General features: G+C 48.2%; 1 protein-coding gene across 1 annotated transcript in view; it reads right to left on the bottom strand.

Moving 5' to 3' along the window:
• The window catches only part of LOC123991342 (ras-responsive element-binding protein 1-like), a 70,764-nt gene that overhangs the window by 10,587 nt on the left and 36,872 nt on the right, over nt 1-23,305 (bottom strand). Inside the window, 7 exon segments of the mRNA XM_046292842.1 lie at nt 3,333-3,439; nt 3,441-3,464; nt 3,594-3,738; nt 9,920-10,083; nt 10,169-10,258; nt 12,786-13,021; nt 13,220-13,336. Coding sequence (XP_046148798.1) covers nt 3,333-3,439; nt 3,441-3,464; nt 3,594-3,738; nt 9,920-10,083; nt 10,169-10,258; nt 12,786-13,021; nt 13,220-13,336 — 883 coding nt within the window.

Here is a 23,305-nt window from a genome sequence, read left to right as displayed (position 1 = left end):
CCCACCTTCCTCCCTGCCTAGACTCACCTCCCCTCATCCCACTCACGCTGCTCCCCTCCCCCAGCCCCCTCACCTCCCCCATCCCACTCACGCAGCTCCACCCATCCCACTCACACAGCTCCCCTCCCCTCATCCCACTCACGCAGCTCCCCTCCCCCATCCCACTCACCCACCCCCACATCCCACTCACCCAGCTCACCCCTCATCCCACTCACCCAGCCCCCTCATCCCACTCACCCAGCCCCCATCATCCCACTCACCCACCCCCCTCATCCCACTCACCCACCCCCAGTGGTGTAAAGTACTTAAGTAGTACTTTAAAGTATTTTTACTTAAGTAGTTTTTGGGGGTATCTGTACATTACTATTTATATTTTTGACTACATTTACTTCATTACATTCCCATAAGTAAATATTGTACATTTTCCTTGACACCCAAAAGTACAGGTCACATGTGGAATGCTGAGCAGAACAGGAGAAAAGTCAAATTCACACACTGATCAACCAAACATCCCTGGTCATCCCTACTGGTTCGTTTGTAAATTATGTCGCCCTGGATTTCCATAAATAAATACAAATCAAGAAAATGGTGCCATCTGGTTTGCTTAATATAAGGAATTTGAAATAATTTATACTTTTACTTTCGATAATTAAGTATGTTTTAAACCAAATACTTTTTAGACTTTTACCCCTCATCCCTCCCGTGGTTTCACACCTCTGTGTGCCTGCTACTGTGGGTGTGTGGTGGGTAACCTGTGGGAAAGTATGTGCGTGTGTACATTTGTGGGAAAGCCTGTGTGTGTGTTTTCTGTCTCTCACACAGGTCTGCAAGAGCCGTCTAATAGCACAGAGGTTGGCTCAAGCCCAGAGAATTACCCTCCTCCACTAGAATGGAGGCGCTGCCACTATACGGTGTGTGTGTGTGTGTGTGTGTGTGTGTGTGTGTGTGTGTGTGTGTGTGTGTGTGTGTGTGTGTGTGTGTGTGTGTGTGTGTGTGTGTGTGTGTGTGTGTGTGTGTGTGTGTGTGTGTGTGTGTGTGTGTGTGTGTGTGTGTGTGTGTGTGCGCGCGCACGTACATCCGTGCGCGTCGCTGCAAGCCGAATGCGTCGTTTCTCAGCTTCTTAGAAACCGTGTACAAAGAGGTACCCAAGCCAGCCAGTGCAACCATATCCTCTTACCTGGCCGTCTCAACTCTTGTGATTAACTGGGATTAGGGCTACATTTGCAGCACTTCCTACAATAAATAATGAGATTGCTGCTCAACTCAACTACAGAAAGGCTGCATCTGTCTTCTTTTCAGTTCAGACAAATACATTCCTATGTGTGAGTTATGAGCGGCTAATCATTCAACCCAAGTTGTGGTTGCAGTTGAGTCGCTATGGTGATCTGGAGATTGTGATGCCTCCATGGAAACGGACCCACTCCCCCCTTCCGTTGTCGAGCTGACCACGTCCCGACGCTTCCCCTCTGTGACTCATTAAACCACCCCCCACCCTCACTCCTCCATCCTTGCTCCCTCCATCCCTCCCTTTCTGGAGAGAGCCTCCCTGCTGACTCCCCACTTTTTAACCCTCAGGGCCTTGCACCACAGCATCAGTGCCCCGAAGTTAATGTCTTCCAATGAGGAAGAGGGCACCGAGACAGGCTTTAGCAGTATGATGGACAGAGACCACCAGGTACATAGGACCAGGGTAGAGGGAGGGCAAAGGTCATTCGGTCTGTGACCATAGCATTGACCCCTGATCCTGGTGGCCTTTATGACCACTACTGTCACCCTCATTTTAACTTGTTCATTAGCCTGTTCTGTTGTTGACACAGGCCTTTTGGTTGCTGTGGCAACATCATTTGGACAGAGCCAGAATGGATTTTGGGATTTATCACCCCACATTCTATCATCAATTCTAACTGTTGATTTGATTGTCACCAAAATACACTATATATACAAAAGTATATGGACACTCCTTCATGAGTGGATTCGGCTATTTCAGCCACACCTGTTTCTAACAGGTGTATAAAATAGAGCAGACCGCCATGCAATCGCCATAGACAAACACTGGCCAAAAAAAGGCCTGAAGAGCTCAGTGACTTTCAATGCGGCACTTTCAAAGGTTGCCACCTTTCCAACAAGTCAGTTTGTCAAATTTCTGCCGTGCTAGAGCTGCCCCGGTCAAATGTAAGTGCAGTTATTGTGGAAATGTCTATGAGCAACAATGGCTCAGCCACGAAGTGGTAGGCCATACAAGTTCACAGAATGGAACCATCGAGTGCTGAAGCACGTAGCATGTAAAAATCGTCTCCTCGGTTGCAACTCTCACTAACGAGTTCCAAACTGCCTCTGGAAGCAACGTCAGCACAATAACTGTTTGTCAGGAGCTTCATGAAATGGGTTTCCATGGCCGAGCAGCCGCACACAAGAAAAATATCACCATGTGCAATAACAAGCGATGGCTGGACTGGTGTAAAGCTTGCCGCCATTGGACTCAGTGAAAACACGTTCTCTGGAGTGATGAATAACTCTTCACCTTTTGGCAGTCAGACGGACAAATTTGGGTTTGGAGGATGCCAGGAGAACGCTTCCTGACCTAATGCATAGTACTGACTGTAAAGTTTGGTGGAGAAGGAATAATGGTCTGAGGTTGTTTTTCATTGTTCAGGCTAGGCCCTGTAGTTCCAGTGAAGGGAAATCTTAACTCTAGTGCATACAATGACATTCTAGACGATTCTGTGCTTCCAACTTTGTGGCAACAGTTTGGGGAAGGCCCTTTCCTGTTTCAGTATGACAATGCCCAGTGCACAAAGCGAGGTCCATACAGAAATGGTTTAAGATTGGTGTGGAAGAACTTGACTGGCCTGCACAGAGCCTTGACCTCAACCCCATCTAACACCTTTGGAATGAATTGGAAAGCTGACTGCGACCCAGACCTAATCACCCAACATCAGTGCCCAACCTCACTAATGCTCTTGTGGCTGAATGGAAGTCCCCCCAGCAATGTTCCAACATCTAGTGGAAAGCCTTCCCAGAAGAGTGGAGGCTGTTATAGCAGCAAAGGGAGGACCAACTCCATATTAATGTCCATGATTTTGGAATGAGATGTTCGACAAGCAGGTGTCCACATACTTTTGGTCATGTAGAGTTTCAATTTAGTAACACTGTGACATATCAGCTACCTGTTGAGACTTGTACTGTATTTATGCCATCAATGTATTTCCTGTGTGTGTGTGTGTGTGTGTGTGTGTGTGTGTGTGTGTGTGTGTGTGTGTGTGTGTGTGTGTGTGTGTGTGTGTGTGTGTGTGTGTGTGTGTGTGTGTGTGTGTGTGTGTGTGCTCCAGTACCTGAGCGTGGTGTCGGGGTGTGTGTCCATGTGGACTTCCAGGTCGTACTTGCAGCCAAAGGTCTTGAAGCAGATCGGGCACGGCAACACCTCATCATCCCCCTGGCCCTCCCAACGCACTCTCCTCTAGCACCTGGACACACACACACACAATATAGGTAACAATATGAATGACTTCAATGTAAATGTAATGCGGTGGACTAGAGGAGATGCACACATTTGACAGTGTGTTGAAGTATGTGTGTGATTTTCTGTGTGTTACCTTTTTTTTGTCCGGTTCGTCGCTTCGCTCCTTGTCCTCGTCCATGGCTGACCTCCTCTTGGCGGAGGGGCGGCGTCTCTTGGTGGGCAGGGCGGGGCTGGTGGGAACGACGCCAGCCGGGTCTTTGTCATGGATCTTCATATGTCTGCAGGGAGGAGACAGACAGGAAAATACGTCAGAACAGAACCAAACAAGCACCGATCGGTTTGTGCTTTAGGCTACTTCATTATCATGACAATGCAATCAGGAGTTGACAGGAGAGCAGAAATAGACTGGCTACTATGGTCGTTGAGGAAAAGTTTGCTGGCTAACTCAGTGATCCTGCTTTGTAACATGCTTGTAGTAAGTATCCTCTTTAAAAATGCTGGATTGATGTACACCACTGATTTCATTGCCTGTACTTTGCAGCGAGCCTCAGATCTACTGAAGAGACAGTGTGGATGGAGGGTTGCCAGGCTGGGCTCAACACACACACACACACACACACACACACACACACACACACACACACACACACACACACACACACACACACACACACACACACACACACACACACACACACACACACACACACACACACACACACACACACACACACACTTGGGAGGATGGAGAACAATGGTAATATTCTTTAAATTGCTCCAACTATCCAGCCGACTCAGCAGGCCCATATAAAGGCCTAACTCCGGACCAGGGAAAAGGGTCATGGGGGTACCATCAAGGGCAGTCATCTCCATTAGGGTAATGGCGGCTACGGTGGAGCCCTTTCCATATTATATACTGAACACCAATATAAACGCAACATGCAACAATTGCAACAGCCCTGGTGGACATTCCTGCAGTCAAAACTTGAGACATCTGTGTCATTGTGTTGTTTGACAAAACTGCACATTTTAGAGTGGCCTTTTATTGTCCCCAGCACAAGATGGACCTGTATAATGATCAAGCTGTTTAATCAGATTCTTGATACGTCACACCTGTCAGGTGGATTATCTTGGCAAAGGAGAAATGCTCACTAACAGGGATACAAACACATTTGTGCACAAAATTTGAGAGAAATAAGGTTTTTGTGCCTATGGAACATTTCTGGTGTCTTTTATTTCAGCTCATGAAACATGGGACCAACTCTTTACATGTTGAGTTTATATTTTTGTTCAGTATATATGTCACATTGTCTTCTCTAGAAACATTTACAGGGATAGTTCAGCTATTTATTTTTCATATTTGTGTCATTCAGATATAGTTATGCAGTTGAACATAGATGATATTTATTTGTACTGTGGTGGATGTTTGACCACAAAAATAAGCCTTTTTAGACAGAGGGTGTCCTCTGGAAGCCATTGTTGCTGCTGCTAACTTCCCTCCTCCAACACCACTTCACTACACAACATTTCAGCTGTCGGGCTATGTCACATAGAGGAGAGAGGGAGCGAAGAGAAGGAGGGAGACAAGGAGGGGTGTACAGAGAGAGCAAGAGTGAAACAGGGAGAAAGACGAGCGGAAGGATAGAGATGTGCGAGGGACAGCAAGACGGTAAGTGAGAGAAAGAGAAGAGCGGTCACACGGGAGTTCTAAAAGACAGGCCTGACTATCAGCACAGGAAGTCATGTTATCTGTGGGGGAGGGATGGGGGAGGAGGAAGAGAGGGTAGAGAGGGAGGAGGGGACAATGTATAGCTGGGGGATTGGGTTCAGGCAAAGTGAACTGTTAACTAACTCCATCAAGATAAATGTGACTTGAATGTGTTCTTCAGAAGCTGATGACATTAGTCTAAACTGAGAGAGGGGTTAAAGATAACTTCAGAGCTAGGAGAAGAGTGATGAATGGTGGTGGGGGGGTCACTAAACCATACAGGAGTCCTTTTTCTCCCCCTTCCCCCTCTAATCTGTCTGGTGAAAGGTCAAATGCCATCGGTTGATTTAAGGAAATGTGTGTGCGAGTGTGTTTGTGCGTGTGTGAAGGGAGGGGGGACAGGAGGACTAAGACCTGCAAACACATCAGCACATCCCTGACGGGCCTAGCCCACAGAGCCCTGCATCAGTAACCAGTCATTGGGCCTCTGTATATGTGTGCTAACATTTCAGTGAGTGCGCTAACATTTCAGTGAGTGTGCTAACATTTCAGTGTGTGTGCTAACATTTCAGTGTGTGTGCTAACATTTCAGTGTGTGTGCTAACATTTCAGTGTGTGTGCTAACATTTCAGTGAGTGTGCTAACATTTCAGTGTGTGTGCTAACATTTCAGTGTGTGTGCTAACATTTCAGTGAGTGTAACTGTGTACCCATACATCTGTGTTGGCAAGTTGCTGCTTGAATAAAGATGGGTACATGATTGTGCAATTGTGTGGGCAAACTTTTTTGTGAGTAACTTTGAGTGTGTGGGCATGGATATGTGATATAGCTATGTCTGTGTATACGTGTGTTTGCGTAAGAGTGACTACGTACGTCTGAGTGTGTGCCAGTGTCAATAAGTGTGTTTGTCTGTGTAAAACTGTGTGTATTCGACAGCATCAGAGGAAAGGTCAGCCAGCGCAGGGTAGGCAGCACAGGGTAGGCAGCGCAGGGTAGGCAGCACAGGGTAGGCAGCACAGGTCTCGGCTTTCACTCTGCCGTCAGTGCCTGAGTTATAAATAGCAGGCAGGCAGCGAGCTGGCCGCCCATGTGGGGACCTGACAGGCATCAGCCGCATCCACCTGGACTCTGACCCCCGGCCACAGCCAATCCCGAGAGAGCCAAGCTTCCATGTCAGCACAGCAAGATTGGATGAAGCCAACTTGTCTTTGTGTCACCTCAGACACTCTCCTCAATTCACCTGTCCTGCCTACAACACATTTCCACAGTCTATCAAGTTGGTTGATGTTTGATCAGCACCTGAGGTTACCATGTGACAAAATACCTTGTTATCTATGCTGGAAGATAATAATTTATTTTTTAAATAAAAAATCTAAAGAAATGTGAAATTTGCATGAATCATCAGGACATTGTAGTGCTCTGAGGCACTCAGACCTCACATTACACCAAGAGTAAAAATACACCACCTTATGAAGATGATTTATAGTGTTCTTATGAGAGAAAACAAAAAGAAGAGACAGAAAAAGAAAGACAGAACTCCTCAGACTGTGACAGTGGGGGTTGATGATTCAACAGGTCTCTTCTCATCCAAACTGAAAAATTCCACTGCACCAGCACAAAGGGTTGACAGGGGGCGCCGTAGCGTCAAAATGCTGCTCCCTGCTCTTGTGCAATGTCACACCAAGGGCATTCCTCCTTACCATCGCAGCTTCTCTCTCTCTCCTTCTCTTCTAGCACACTTTAATGTCCTCACTGTTCTGTAAAGAGTTAAAGCAAGTGAAAGTGCACCATCCACTAACTCACTGGCTCAGTCTATTCACCAGGCCCTTCATAGGGTTGGGGTGCATCTCCTTGGCAACCGGCTCACAACAGCAGGCCCCATTTCATTTGATGCTCCGGCAACAAAATGGCTGCTCCACTGCCAGTCATATGGACAGCTCCATCACATCAGCCCAGAGCTGGATGGATTCAGTACCGTGGAACATTCACGAGGAAGGTGGCAGATAGAAATAGAATGAATAGAGCCCACCTCCATCTCAGTGTGCTTCGAGTTTCTTACCCCAAAGCTTCTTTTTTCGGAGTGTTAAGAACATGCTAAATAGGGTGGTGAAAAATAACACTTACATGCAAAGTAACAACTTAGTATCGCCTAGTATTTTCTAAACAGAATTCACCCGCATCCTTTGACATCCTGTGACACTGGAGAGCACTGAGCTACCAACACACAAACGTCTTTCTGACAGTCGTTTTCTCTCAGATTGAGGCGGCCTACACTCATTGTTTCCTGCCCACACCTCTTCATTCCATGTGCATGAGAGAGCTGCATCTACCGAGCAGGCAGACTACTGTCCTGGTGCATCCCTATCATGCAGACAGCAGACTTCAACATCCAGCCGTTTAGATTTCACGACAACACTCCTTCATCAGGAGAAGTTAACTGTGCAGCAGGGCAACTTCAGAAGCATATGTTGTAAGGCAGGTCAACTCAATGGGATGGCCCTTCTCACATCAGCACGTCACATTCAAACCTCAAGCTCCAAATTCTAGTCAATTCAGTCAAATCTAGTCAATTCTAGTCAATTCAGTCAAATCTAGTCAAATCTAGTAAATTCAGTCAATTCTAGTGAATTCAGTCTAGCATGCTGGGAGCAGATACCCCATCATCGGGTGTGTGTGTGTTGAAGTGGGGAGGGGGCCAACATCATCTTCCCACTTCCTGTGTTTTACTCTGCCTAAACAGCAGCCCCTGATAACGCCCATACATTTATCTCTGTGCCACAGTCCTCTGAACTCCTAGCCCCTCACCCCTCCATGTAAATGGTCTGACAAACGTTAGCTTGAAGATAGGGGGTTTAAGCATCAGGCAGGAGCTTGAAAAGTCAACGGGTTCCTTCATTTATTCATTCAACCCCCTTTTCCCCTCAAGGCCTTGTTGACCATTGGTGTGTGGGCATAACAGACCAAACTATGCCCACCCAAATTATGTATGAATTGAAGATGAATCTGTATTCTTAGTCATTTCTGGTTAAAAAAAATCCATAAATATGAATAATAAAAAATGACCCGGCACCACTGAGGGGGAGAGTCTTTGCGACTGTACCGTGTGATGATGGCTTTGACTTTGTATTTATGTGTATTGTGTTTTTGTTTGAGGAATTCAGACATTTTTTGGGAGAGAAAAAAACAATGCTTTCCCTCTGGGATTTGTTTGTTTACTGAGTATCGTGTTTTATATCAACTGCTAGGCTATTCTGAAGGGCGCGTTTGCAGTTGGCAACAGGTGCTAGCTAACGCTGGGATTTGTGCTGGGTTTGTGTGGCGGGAGCAGGACTGCACATGTGTTTGGGTGGTGCTGCTGTCATAGCTGGGAAGGGTAGTGTTTACAGAGAGGCTTAAAGACCAAAACCTTAGTCTTGGTAATACTCTCAGCCTTCCTTGGCATACGACCTTTACACATGGCATTTCTTGTGAGATGAATAGTACTTTTCTAAAGCTTGAAGGGAGAAAAAAACTGCCCCGGGTAATGAAACGTCTACTGTAGAGGTGAACTACCCCGGGTAATGAAACATCTACTGTAGAGGTGAACTACCCCGGGTAATGAAACGTCTACTGTAGAGGTGAACTACCAAGGGTAATGAAACGTCTACTGTAGAGGTGAACTACCCCGGGTAATGAAACGTCTACTGTAGAGGTGAACTACCCCGGGTAATAAAAACGTCTACTGTAGAGGTGAACTACCCCGGGTAATGAAAACGTCTACTGTAGAGGTGAACTACCAAGGGTAATGAAAACGTCTACTGTAGAGGTGAACTACCCCGGGTAATGAAACGTCTACTGTAGAGGTGAACTACCCCGGGTAATGAAACGTCTACTGTAGAGGTGAACTACCCCGGTAATGAAACGTCTACTGTAGAGGTGAACTACCCCGGTAATGAAACGTCTACTGTAGAGGTGAACTACCCCGGTAATGAAAACGTCTACTGTAGAGGTGAACTACCCCGTAATGAAACGTCTACTGTAGAGGTGAACTACCCGGGTAATGAAAACGTCTACTGTAGAGGTGAACTACCCCGGGTAATGAAACGTCTACTGTAGAGGTGAACTACCAAGGGTAATGAAACGTCTACTGTAGAGGTGAACTACCAAGGGTAATGAAACGTCTACTGTAGAGGTGAACTACCAAGGGTAATGAAACGTCTACTGTAGAGGTGAACTACCCCGGGTAATGAAACGTCTACTGTAGAGGTGAACTACCCCGGGTAATGAAACGTCTACTGTAGAGGTGAACTACCAAGGGTAATGAAAACGTCTACTGTAGAGGTGAACTACCCCGGGTAATGAAACGTCTACTGTAGAGGTGAACTACCCCGGGTAATGAAACGTCTACTGTAGAGGTGAACTACCCCGGGTAATGAAACGTCTACTGTAGAGGTGAACTACCAAGGGTAATGAAAACGTCTACTGTAGAGGTGAACTCCCCGGGTAATGAAACGTCTACTGTAGAGGTGAACTACCCCGGGTAATGAAAACGTCTACTGTAGAGGTGAACTACCCCGGGTAATGAAAACGTCTACTGTAGAGGTGAATACCATTAGCAATGAACGGTTTTCTACCAGTTTCTGTGTTTGACACGCAAAACAGAAAACCATGTAGAAATCACACCAGGCCTGACCACAAAGACTAAACATCAGCAGGTAGTGATAACCAATGAGAGTTAGAGTGAGTGTGAGTGAGGGTGGGTGGGTGTCTGACCTGTGCATGTTGCCGTTGGTGGTGAAAGTCTGTCCGCAGAAGGAGCACTTGTAGGGCCTCTCTCCACTGTGCACTAGCATGTGGCGGTCCAGTGAGCTGGCTGAGCTCAGGGCTTTGCCACAGATGCTGCATGAATGGTCCGTCGCCCCGTTGTCCGAGTTGTGCTGAGAGAGAGATTATAGAGTATAATTACTACATGTTATGGTTATTACTTCCATGACTTCATGTACTTGTGAATAGTAGTGTTACCTGTCGGATGTGCATAGTGAGCTGGTGTTGGGTCATACAGTCCTTGTCACACAGGGGACAGATGAAATCTGTACTGAAGTCTTTGGCTTCCTGTAACACAGTCCCACACAGGAGGAGACGAGAGGTTAGAAACACACAGAGAGGCGACATGGGAATATACTGTGAGGTCCAATCCTGACCAGTGAAACCTATAGTAGCTTCATCTTTGAAATGGTTAAGATTTGATCATTGGAGTTGGTTATACGGCAAAAATACTTCCTCTTGGCTTTCATTACTATGCCGTAGATGGATGGACTGTGGTTGGTGGGGCCTGAAGCACTGATGTCTACTCCATTTACCATGGGGAAAATCCCACAGAGTCTGCTATCCTAGTCTGTGCAATACAACAATGTCATTGAATGAAATGATTTTGATGATAAAGAGCAGAATGCTGATGTCTTATCTTTCGTCATATCTGCAGACGGCTGACTGTCTCTCCCTCCGTTGACCTGCTAGTCCCAGAGAGTTTGGGATTTGGATTTGATGCTCACATTGACCCTGTCACTCATTCGCCTGTAGCCCTGCTCAGTTACCTGTTGATTGGTGTGTGTGTGTGTGTGTGCATGGTGAGGGGGATGTTTGGCGTTGAGCTCAGTGTAACCCTACATCCCAGGCCCCCCCCCCCCTCTCTCTCTCTCTCTCTCTCTCTCTCTCTCTCTCTCTCTCTCTCTCTCTCTCTCTCTCTCTCTCTCTCTCTCTCTCTCTCTCTCTCTCTCTCTCTCTCTCTCTCTCTCTCTCTCTCTCTCTCTCCCTCCCTCTTTGCTGTTGACACTACAGCTGATCATTAACTGACTGACTGAACACTACAGTGCCATGGATCACACACACACACACACACACACACACACACACACACACACACACACACACACACACACACACACACACACACACACACACACACACACACACACACACACACACACACACACACACACACACACACACACACACACACACACACTCTTCAAAAACAATCTCTAGGAAGCACTTCCTTTTCCTCTCTGCGAGGACTAGCATCGGTGTTGTTTAAACCCTGTGCACTGCTGGCTTCCACTCAAGTCTGTTTCACAGCCCAACATCTTGCTGGCTTCCACTCAAGTCTGTTTCACAGCCCAACATCTTGCTGGCATCCACTGCATTACAGACGTTTTCTCCACTATATAGTGTATAGTGTGTGGTAACAGAGGTCAAGAAACATCCTTCATTCATTCTCCTGCGAGTGTGTGTGTGTGTGTGTGTGTGTGTGTGTGTGTGTGTGTGTGTGTGTGTGTGTGTGTGTGTGTGTGTGTGTGTGTGTGTGTGTGTGTGTGTGTGTGTGTGTGTGTGTGTGTGTGTGTGTGTGTGTGTGTGTGTGTGTGTGTGTGTGTGTGTGTGTGTGTGTGTGTGTGTGTGTGTGTGTGTGTGTGTGTGTGTGTGTCCATACTGCAGGATGAACATCAAGAGAGAGGGAGAGCGGTGGAGTTTCTGTTTCATACCTTCCAGTCTTTCATATAGTTCTGCTTTGACTATATCAACCAATGCCTTTCAAATGCAGTTAAAGTGAATTGAGTTTGAGGCTTGCAGCAGAAGATACATAACGACTGCTTGTTTAAAAGGGGAAAGCTCAGCCAGGCAGACAGACTCAGTTTAGACACCATTTCCTTCTCTCTGCTACTCTTTCTAAACCACAGCCCAGTGTGAACTCTGCAAGCTGGCCACTAGTGAAAACCTCTTCATCCGCTAGCAAGCATTGACCATACAGCTGTGTGCGGCCCATGCTAGAGCTGACATAATCTGGTGAATTACATAATCGTCTGTAAGCCGGTTTCCTCAAGTGGCGAGAGCCTGAGAATCAGGCCAGTCCTGCTAAAGGGAAGTGAAGTACACTGTGTATGACAAGGGAGGGTGGGCCTAAAGCTCTGGTTCTGGATGGCTCTTGTTCCAGGCTGTGTGTGTGTGTGTGTGCTTCATTACTGACACCTGTTTGTCCTACACCCGAACGCTACGGGCCCCAATCCCAGGCTTTAAAAGGAGCCAGGTGACCCAGGCCGGGGGAGACAGAAGGGGAATTGAGAGGCAAGGAGAGTTATGGACCATTTGTTGCTACTCGTTTGAAAACTGACACACACACACACACACAGACACACACACACACACACACACACACACACACACACACACACACACACACACACACACACACACACACACACACACACACACACACACACACACACACACACACACACACACACACACACACACACACACACACACACACTCTGTAACACATCTGTAACTCACTGTTGGCGCCTAGTCAGAAACATCAGGTTTTACTTTATGTCGTGTTGTGTTTCTTGTTGTGATGTGTGTTTTGTCCTATATTTATATCGTATTTATTGTTAATCCCAGCCCCCGTCCCCGCAGGAGGCCTTTTGCTAGGCTGTCTTTTTAAGTAACAATTTGTTCTTAACTGATTTGCCTTGTTAAAGGTTAAATACATTTTTAAAAACACTTGATGAAAAAAAAATGTGATGCTAAACAGACTCAGCCTCTTCCCTGTTCATTTTGTGTGTGTGTGTGTGTGTGTGTGTACCGTGGTGTTCCTCCGGGCGTTGCGGTTGACACTAGGGGGTCTGGGCAGGGTGGTCTTGCTGATGGGGGTGGAGGGTGTGGAAGGCTCCAGGGCTCCGTTGAGCTGGCCTGCATTCATCACCGTCGACAACATGGTGTTGATGGATGACAAGTCCACGCCTTCCTCCTCTGTCATATTCTCTCCATTTTCTCCAGCCACGCCTTCCTCCTCCTCTTCCTCCATCGCTCCGTTACTCCCTGGGAAGAGCGAGGAAACCGCCGTTAGCACACACACATACACGCAAACACACACACACATACACGCAAACACACACACACACACACGCAAACATACACACACACGCAAACACACACCCACACCCACACCCACACAGAAGCTAACACACACATAAGAACACTGAAACACGGACACACAGGCACACACACCACCCTGACCTGTGTGTTTGTCCTGTGTGTGTGTGGAGTCAGGGGTCTCCTGCTCCTCCGAGTGCTCGGTCTCTCCAGCGCTCAGCTCGACGCTCACTCCTCCCCCAGGACGCGTGCTCTCCATCACTGCAACAACACAAACATACACACAAACTTAGTGACATGGGACAGACACACAAGCTAGAAGGCTTTTTTTAGCTAGCTATTAGAATTTCCCCTGCCCAAAGATTTTTAAGACACTGATGCCACACACACACACACACACACACACACACACACACACACACACACACACACACACACACACACACACACACACACACACACACACACACACACACACACACACACACACACACACACACACACACACACACACACACACACACACACACACACGATCAAGAGCAGTAGTCAGAAGATGGTCAATTAAGTGAGTATGCAGTGCACTTCACAGTGTGCACTTGAGCATAGGGTGGCTTATGGAGTGGCAGGAGGACTTAGAGGGGTTGAGGGGGGGTTGAGGTTTACGCAGGGAGGAGGTGGTGGAGGAAGAGGTGGTGTAGGGTGACCTTGTAATTGGGAGAGAGAATACTGACTCGATGCCCAGTGGAAAAGAGTTGATGTCACTAGCTAGATACAATAGCCTGTGTTTTATGACACTCACACCTGTTTCGTATGACACAAGAGAGTGAGCGAGGGATGGAGGGAGGCGGGGAGAGAGGGAGGCGGGGAGGGAGGGAGGCGGGGAGGGAGGGAGGGTAGAAACCGTATTTCTTTCCTTCCATCCTCAGCATTGCAAAACTACTTCTCTCTAGTAACAAACCAATCACAGCAGGCCACCAGGATTCAAGTAACCCCATAAGCCCCCACACCACTACCCACCACAGGAGGTTGGTGGCACCTTAATGGGGAGGACAGGCTTGTGGTAATGGCTGGAGTGGAATGAGTGGAATGGTATCAATTACATCAAACACAAGGGTCCAAGGGTCCATTGGCTCCGTTCTATAAATTATTATGAGCCGTCCTCCCCTCGGCAGCCTCCACTGATACCCACTCACCCAAATACACACAGGTTCAATCCCTTGGTTTCCCCATCCTCTCTCCACACCATGTAGCTTGGAGCGCCCAGTCCCCAATGGGAGGGTTTGGGGAGCTAATCTCTCCAACTCCATGCTGGACTGGTGCTTTCTGTACTACCCCCAGGCCCATCCTGTATCCTGAACACATCCCTAACTATGACTAAGGTAGTTAGTTGGCTATGGAGCCCCAACTAATACAGACAGTGACTGAGATACAGTTAAAGGACAGGGAGGGGAGGGAGGGAGGGAGGGAGGGAGGGAGGGAGGGAGGGAGGGAGGGAGGGGGAAGGGAAGGGGGAAGGGAAGGGAAGGGAAGGGAAGGGAAGGGAAGGGAAGGGAAGGGAAGGGAAGGGAAGGGAAGGGAAGGGAAGGGAAGGGGAAGCAGGGAAGCAGGGAAGCAGGGAAGCAGGGAAGCAGGGAAGCAGGGAAGATGGATAAAAAGATGGAAAAATAGAGGAGAGGAGGATGCAAAAGAGGGGAAGGAAAGAAAGAAAAAGGGGGAAGAGATAAGGAGAGATAAAACTGCAGAATAAGCAAAAAAGAGAAGAGGGAGGAGAGAAAGAGAGAGGTAGTCAGAAGTTCCCCCTCCTGTTAATTGCGGCTTTCCGTTCACAGCCCCACAGGAAGCTCCTCTACGGTCCAGGCCACTTCCTCCTCCTCATGGAGGGGTGGAGTACGTGTTCTAGTCTCTACATGTCTCGTTCCTCTACATGGGTTTAGTGTGAGTCACTCAGAAAACCAAAGTGGATGAAAAAGGGAGTGGGAAAAAGAAATCGATGGAGGACAGGAGTTGGGATGATGAAGAGAAAAATAGATGAGAGAACAGAGAGGGAAGGAAAGGGAACAAGGGTCTGGGAAACAGACACTGGAGTAGCAGAGAGACTAATACAAGATGAGATGGAGGAGAGGAAGGGAAAGGGAACCAGGGTCTGGGAAACAGACACTGGAGTAGAGAACAAATAGAGATGGAAAGGAAGGGAAAGGGAACCAGGGTAAACAGACACTGATGAGATGGAGATGGAGAGGAAGGGAAAGGGAACCAGGGTCTGGGAAACAGACACTGGAGTAGCAGAGAGACAAATACAAGATGAGATGGAGGAGAGGAAGGGAAAGGGAACCAGGGTCTGGGAAACAGACACTGGAGTAGCAGAGAGACAAATACAAGATGAGATGGAGGAGAGGAAGGGAAAGGGAACCAGGGTCTGGGAAACAGACACTGGAGTAGAGAGGACAAATACAGATGAGATGGAGGAGAAGGAAAGGGAACCAGGGTCTGGGAAACAGACACTGGAGTAGCAGAGAGACAAATACAAGATGAGATGGAGGAGAGGAAGGAAAGGGAACCAGGGTCTGGATGAAACAGACACACTGGAGTAGCAGAGAGACAAATACAAGATGAGATGGAGGAGAGGAAGGGAAAGGGAACCAGGGTCTGGGAAACAGACACTGAGATACAAGATGAGATGGAGGAGAGGAAGGGAAAGGGAACCAGGGTCTGGGAACAGACACTGGGTCTACAAGATGAGAAAGAGAAGGGAAGGGAACACTGGAAACAGACACTGGAGTAGAGAGAGACAAATACAAGATGAGATGGAGGAGAGGAACCAGGGTCTGGGAAACAGACACTGGGAACCAATACAAGATGAGATGGAGGAGAGGAAGGGAAAGGGAACGGGTCTGGGAAACAGACACTGGAGTAGCAGAGAGACCAATACCAGATGAGATGGAGGAGAGGAAGGGAAAGGGAACCAGGGTCTCAGAGAGACAAATACAAGATGAGATGGAGGAGAGGAAGGGAGGGAACCAGGGTCTGGGAAACAGACACTGGAGTAGCAGAGAGACAAATACAAGATGAGATGGAGGAGAGGAAGGGAAAGGGAACCAGGGTCTGGGAAACAGACACTGGAGTAGCAGAGAACAAATACAAGATGAGATGGAGGAGAGGAAGGGAAAGGGAACCAGGGTCTGGGAAACAGACACTGGAGTAGCAGAGAGACAAATACAAGATGAGATGGAGGAGAGGAAGGGAAAGGGAACCAGGGTCTGGGAAACAGACACTGGAGTAGCAGAGAGACAAATACAAGATGAGATGGAGGAGAGGAAGGGAAAGGGAACCAGGGTCTGGGAAACAGACACTGGAGTAGCAGAGAGACAAATACAAGATGAGATGGAGGAGAGGAAGGGAAAGGGAACCAGGGTCTGGGAAACAGACACTGGAGTAGCAGAGAGACAAATACAAGATGAGATGGAGGAGAGGAAGGGAAAGGGAACCAGGGTCTGGGAAACAGACACTGGAGTAGCAGAGAGACAAATACAAGATGAGATGGAGGAGAGGAAGGGGGGCAAAAGGAGGAGAGGGGGAATGAGTGGGTGAGAGAGACGTGAGCTTAAACAGACTGGTAAAGGCTGGTTATGTTTTTTAGTGACCCACGGGAGCGAGCCGTGACGTGCCATCACAGACAGTAACATGGCCTAAGCAGGTGCAGTGTGACGGTGCCCTCTGATAGGGTGAGAGGGGTGTGTGCGTGCCTCTCACTACATGTCTTGCTGTTACTGCATCCTATGTACAACATATTTGTCTTTTTTCATTGACAAAAATGAGTCATGCAGGATATAACAAACAGAACCCTCCCTGGTGTTGCAAGTAACACCACGCACAGACTTACTGAGCCCTTTCTCACTACAGTATTGCATCATGCATAAATGAATGAAAGCTACTGGACTAAAACCAGTATTGTGGAGTAAGTATCCTTCAGTAGCCAACGGAGTAGCAGCACTAACTAGTAATACAAGTGGTCATATCAAATAGTGGGGGGTTGGTTGGCCATGGGGGGGGCTAACTGCTAAACGCAGATCTCAAGCTTAGCCGTGGATTTGTTTTATTTCATTAGCCCGAGCATCACCCCCCCATCCCGCACTCTGATTGGTGGATCAAACACTTTTTATGGCCTGCTAAAATGAACTGCAACAGATGGTGGGAACAGGGAAGAAGGAAAGGCTTGAAAGAGAGGGATAGATGGAGGAAGGAAAGAGGGGGAGAAGATAGAGGGAGGATAAGGAGAGAACGGAAGAGATACCAAGACATAGAAAGGGTAGTTGAAGAAATGAAAAAAGGCTGAGGGAGAGAGTAAAGTGAGAGAAAGAGAGATTGCACAACGGTTGGGCTAGGTTTCCAGATTTCTGTTGTGATGTTTTCAGAGCAGGCGACTGGGGCAGACTGTTGCACTTGTTTGGAGATTCCAACACACGCTCACAGAGAGAGTAGCGCATGTTACAGGAGAGGTGCACGTGTGTGTGTGTGTGTGTGTGTGTGTGTGTGTGTGTGTGTGTGTGTGTGTGTGTGTGTGTGTGTGTGTGTGTGTGTGTGTGTGTGTGTGTGTGTGTGTGTGTGTGTGTGTGTGTGTGTGTGTGTGTGTGTGTGTGTGTGTGTGTGTGTGTGTGTGTGTGTGTGTGTGTGTGTGTGTGTGTGTGTGTGTGTGTGTGTGGAGAGGACGGTTGAAGGGGGGCAGCAGTGGCTGCTGTTACTACATCTGTTCCCAGCCATCACTCTCACTCCGGCTTTGACACCCCCCCCCTCTATCCTACACACACAAACACACACACCGCGCTGCCCGACCCTGACATCCTGACATTCTTGCACATCCTTGTAAAAAAAATAGCAGGGGAGGTCACAATGTGGGAGTCAAGAGAGAAACAACTTTGTGTGTGTGTGTGCGTGTTCGTGCATTTGTGTGTGCGTGCATGTGCGTGCGTGCATGTGTGTGCGTGTGTGTGTATGTGTGTGCGTGCATGTGTGTGCGTGTGTGTGTATGTGTGTGCGTGCATGTGTGTGAGAGAGTGTGGAAGTTACACACAGCGATGGAAAAGTTGCCACACTGTGCCAAAGAGCAGCAAACAAGAATGCCTCTCCTCTCCTCTCCTCTCCTCTCCTCTCCTCTCCTCTCCTCTCCTCTCCTCTCCTCTCCTCTCCTCTCCTCTCTCTCTCTCTCCTCTCTCCTCTCCTCTCCTCTCCTCTCTCTCCTCTCTTCTCTCCTCTCCTCTCCTCTCCTCTCCTCTCCTCTCTCCTCTCCTCTTCTCTCTCCTCTCCTCTCCTCTCCTCTCCTCTCCTCTTCTCTCCTCTCCTCTCCTCTCCTCTTGTCAAACCTTGGGCCCCCTCGTACTCCCTCCCTCTCGCAGACTCCTCCCACCTCCATTTGCTCTCCCCCTCTCCTTCCGTCTCTCTCCATCTTGTTTTGTCTGCCTGCCTGGCCGGGCCCCTCCCTCTTCCCTCCATCATCTCTCACACTCGGTTTAACCTGAATCTGTAAACATCTGTATCGGTTGATGCATTTTGTTTGCAACACTTGATTGTTATTTATATATTTACATTTGATCTTACTCGTGTAACAAGCTCAGTTCATGAAGTTGGATTGATTCATAGAAGTATTAGGTTATGCAATCAATTCTTCCCATTGATTATTGGAAACTGTAGCAATTTGTTTTAGGTTTCAAGCCCTATGTGAAAGTGCTCTCAATCAATCAACTTGCAGCAACCAAAGACGTTGACCTAAATATGACACCGCCACCACCTTCCACACACAGTCTGTCAGCCACCAATCTGGCAACAGCATCAGTCACATGACAAGGTCAGAGGGGTGGTGGGCTAGAGGGGACACCTGTGTGTGGACATAAAGCTGGTGACAAATCACTTGTTCTAGAGTGGGTGGGTGACACGTGTCCACTGCCTTAAAGTCACCCTTCATTCTCCATGACATTATTCAAGTATTAAAATGTGTTAAAAACAGGGATAACTCTGCCTCACATTTATCAACTAAGCCATCCGCTCAGGCTACAGTTCAGTGACTAATACGTTATATAGATTGATAGACAATGGGCCGTGAGCCAAACTGCCAAAACTGACACATGCTCTTCAAAGCAAACAGTGGGGAGATTTGCTTCATCTCTGCACTAACAAAGCTGTACTGTTAATAATCCATTCACCCTTTGGCCCTTTTGGTCCTTCCAGACTAGCTAGCTAGATAAACGAGAGTAGAGAGAGAGAGAGCGAGAACCAGGCGCAGTAACCCAGTCCAGGCATTGTCAGATCAGTGATCAAATCAAGGATTGGAGGGAGATAAGAGGAAGGAAGCAACAACGCATTTTCAAAGCATTCCAACAGGGTGTAGTGAAGAGTTATCTCGCGAGAGGATGTGTGTGTGTGTGTGTGTGTGTGTGTGTGTGTGTGTGTGTGTGTGTGTGTGTGTGTGTGTGTGTGTGTGTGTGTGTGTGTGTGTGTGTGTGTGTGTGTGTGTGTGTGTGTGTGTGTGTGTGCGTGCGTGCGTGCGTGCGTGTGTGTGTATGAGAGAGAGGGGGAATTCTATATCAAGGCTGGAGAGGGAGAAGAGAGGGAGTGAGGGAGGGAGAGGTGGAGGGATCCGTGACCATATGTTGGCTATTTATTACCTCCCCTCCTAACGGTCTCTCTCCTCCTGACACCATGAGAAGTCAACGTTCCCTCTTAAAGGTCTCTAACGGTCTCTCTCCTCCTGACACCATGAGAAGTCAACGTTCCCTCTTAAAGGTCTCTAACGGTCTCTCTCCTCCTGACACCATGAGAAGTCAACGTTCCCTCTTAAAGGTCTCTAACGGTCTCTCTCCTCCTGACACCATGAAAAGTCAACGTTCCCTCTTAAAGGTCTCTAACGGTCTCTCTCCTCCTGACACCATGAGAAGTCAACGTTCCCTCTTAAAGGTCTCTAACGGTCTCTCTCCTCCTGACACCATGAGAAGTCAACGTTCCCTCTTAAAGGTCTCTAACGGTCTCTCTCCTCCTGACACCATGAGAAGTCAACGTTCCCTCTTAAAGGTCTCTAACGGTCTCTCTCCTCCTAACACCATGAGAAGTCAACGTTCCCTCTTAAAGGTCTCTAACGGTCTCTCTCCTCCTAACACCATGAGAAGTCAACGTTCCCTCTTAAAGGTCTCTAACGGTCTCTCTCCTCCTAACACCATGAGAAGTCATCGTTCCCTATTTCTAGGGGGTTTAGGGTTAAGGTTAGAATTGTGTGTGTGTGTGTCGCGTCGCTGCAAGCCGAATGCGTCGTTTCTCAGCTTCTTAGAAACCGTGTACAAAGAGGTACCCAAGCCCGTGTTTGTGAGTCTGATCGATGAAGAGTGTTCTCCCTCCCGCCCTACTGGCCCGTGTTTGTGTGTCTGATCGATGAAGAGTGTTCTCCCTCCCGCCCTACTGGCCCGTGTTTGTGAGTCTGATTGATGAAGAGTGTTCTCCCTCCCGCCCTACTGGCCCGTGTTTGTGAGTCTGATCGATGAAGAGTGTTCTCCCTCCCGCCCTACTGGCCCGTGTTTGTGAGTCTGATTGATGAAGAGTGTTCTCCCTCCCGCCTTACTGGCCCGTGTTTGTGAGTCTGATTGATGAAGAGTGTTCTCCCTCCCGCCCTACTGGCCCGTGTTTGTGAGTCTGATCGATGAAGAGTGTTCTCCCTCCCGCCCTACTGGCCCGTGTTTGTGAGTCTGATCGATGAAGAGTGTTCTCCCTCCCGCCCTACTGGCCCGTGTTTGTGAGTCTGATTGATGCAGAGAGTGTTCTCCCTCCCGCCCTACTGGCCCGTGTTTGTGAGTCTGATCGATGAAGAGTGTTCTCCCTCCCGCCCTACTGGCCCGTGTTTGTGAGTCTGATCGATGAAGAGTGTTCTCCCTCCCACCCTACTGGCCCGTGTTTGTGAGTCTGATTGATGAAGAGTGTTCTCCCTCCCGCCTTACTGGCCCGTGTTTGTGAGTCTGATTGATGAAGAGTGTTCTCCCTCCCGCCCTACTGGCCCGTGTTTGTGAGTCTGATCGATGAAGAGTGTTCTCCCTCCCGCCCTACTGGCCCGTGTTTGTGAGTCTGATCGATGAAGAGTGTTCTCCCTCCCGCCCTACTGGCCCGTGTTTGTGAGTCTGATTGATGAAGAGTGTTCTCCCTCCCGCCCTACTGGCCCGTGTTTGTGAGTCTGATTGATGAAGAGTGTTCTCCCTCCCGCCCTACTGGCCCGTGTTTGTGTGTCTGATCGATGAAGAGTGTTCTCCCTCCCGCCCTACTGGCCCGTGTTTGTGAGTCTGATCGATGAAGAGTGTTCTCCTTCCCGCCCTACTGGCCCGTGTTTGTGAGTCTGATTGATGAAGAGTGTTCTCCCTCCCGCCCTACTGGCCCGTGTTTGTGTGTCTGATCGATGAAGAGTGTTCTCCCTCCCGCCCTACTGGCCGTGTTTGTGTGTCTGATTGATGAAGAGTGTTCTCCCTCCCGCCCTACTGGCCCGTGTTTGTGTGTCTGATCGATGAAGAGTGTTCTCCCTCCCGCCCTACTGGCCCGTGTTTGTGTGTCTGATCGATGAAGAGTGTTCTCCCTCCCGCCCTACTGGCCCGTGTTTGTGAGTGAGTTTTTAGAGGACCACCCTTCCCCCCCGTCATCTGCTTTTCTCTCCTCCTCCGGTTCTCCCTCCTTCCCTCGCTCCCTCCCTCCCCTCCTTCCCTCGCTCTCTCCCACCTTCAGCTCACACTCAGCTGCCATTATCCATCTTCCCTGCTTCCCTTCCTCCTTCCTTCCCTCCCTTCCCTCCCTCGCTCCATCCCCTTCCCTCCCTCCCTCCCTCCCTCCATCCCCTTCCCTCCCTCCCTCCCTCCACTCCCTCCCTCCCTCCACTACCTCCCTCCCTCCCTCCCATCTCTCTGGCTACCCTGACTTGTTGCTCTTACTCACCCAAACACAGATGCAACAAGTAAAGATAATTCACACGCACTTTCAACCACCCACAGCACATCCAGCTACTTGCCTCGAGCTCCCTCTCACAGTGCAAAGGTCAGCCTGTAGGTACAGTACAGTTTACATTACAGAGGTAAGGAAAGGGGTGAAGGCATTTAGGGACGAACAGACACTCTTTTCTTCATCTGCTTCCTCTTCATCTCAATCCATGACCAATCCTCCTGTGGCTGTTTTTCCCCTCCATCGTCTCCTGTCTACCTCTTTAGCTGTCTCTCTGCATCTCTCTTTCAGTTGCTTCCTCCTCTTTTTCTATTGGGTTACTATAATAGGGTAAGGTTAGCCTACAACCAGGGTTGAAATGCTAAACGAGCGCAAGGTTAGGCTATATGGCTGTGTTTAGGTAAACAATAATGTGTCTAAACTTTGACAGTATCTATCTTCCCATGTGCCGTGCTCAGGTCAATATATTACCTGTGTCTGAGACTCCAAAGAAGCAATGTGAGCTAGCTAAAAACATCAGTTAACTACTCAGAGTAGAGATCAGCTACCAGAGTGGTGTTGATGGGGCTGTGAGGTTAGGAGGGAGGGAGGGAGGGAGGGAGGGAGGGAGGGAGGGAGGGAGGGAGGGAGGGAGGGAGGGAGGGAGGGAGGGAGGGAGGGAGGGAGGGAGGGAGGGAGGGAGGGAGGGAGGGGCATCAGCCTCTGTAGAAAGGAAGCTGTCCCCTCAGGGACTATTACACACACAGCTAACTCACTGTTTATCTTCATTTACATTCTGTAGAAACTATGAAAATAGAAAGGTTCAGAACGGTTGTGAAACATCACAGCACAGTTGAACATTATATGGCAAATACAAATCAAAAAGATAGATGGGAGGGGATGAGAGTAGCTGAACGATGGGACTAAAAACAAACTAAATACAACTATTGTAAAGTATTCTGTTTCTGTAAAATGTGTATAGTATATAGTATGTGTAAGCTGGAAGTAGAAGCCTAAGTGTTGTTGTCTATTAGTTTTGTCCAATTAGGGATGGAATGTTAGGGTTTTACTATTTAAAATAATATATACAGTGCATTTGGGAAGTATGCAGAGTAATTTACTTTTTCCACATTTTCTTACGTTACAGCCTTAATCGAAAATTTTAAAAAATACAAAAATGTCCCTCATCAATCTACACACACTACCCCATAATGACAAAGCAAAAACAGGTTTCTATACATTTTTGCAAATGTATATAAAAAATATATATTTGAAAAAAATACTTTATTTACTTAA

This window comes from Oncorhynchus gorbuscha, linkage group LG12 (assembly GCF_021184085.1).
Source record: "Oncorhynchus gorbuscha isolate QuinsamMale2020 ecotype Even-year linkage group LG12, OgorEven_v1.0, whole genome shotgun sequence".
Lineage (NCBI taxonomy): Eukaryota > Metazoa > Chordata > Actinopteri > Salmoniformes > Salmonidae > Oncorhynchus > Oncorhynchus gorbuscha.
Note: the sequence above shows the minus strand (reverse complement) of the source record. Positions and strands in the feature narration are given on the sequence as shown.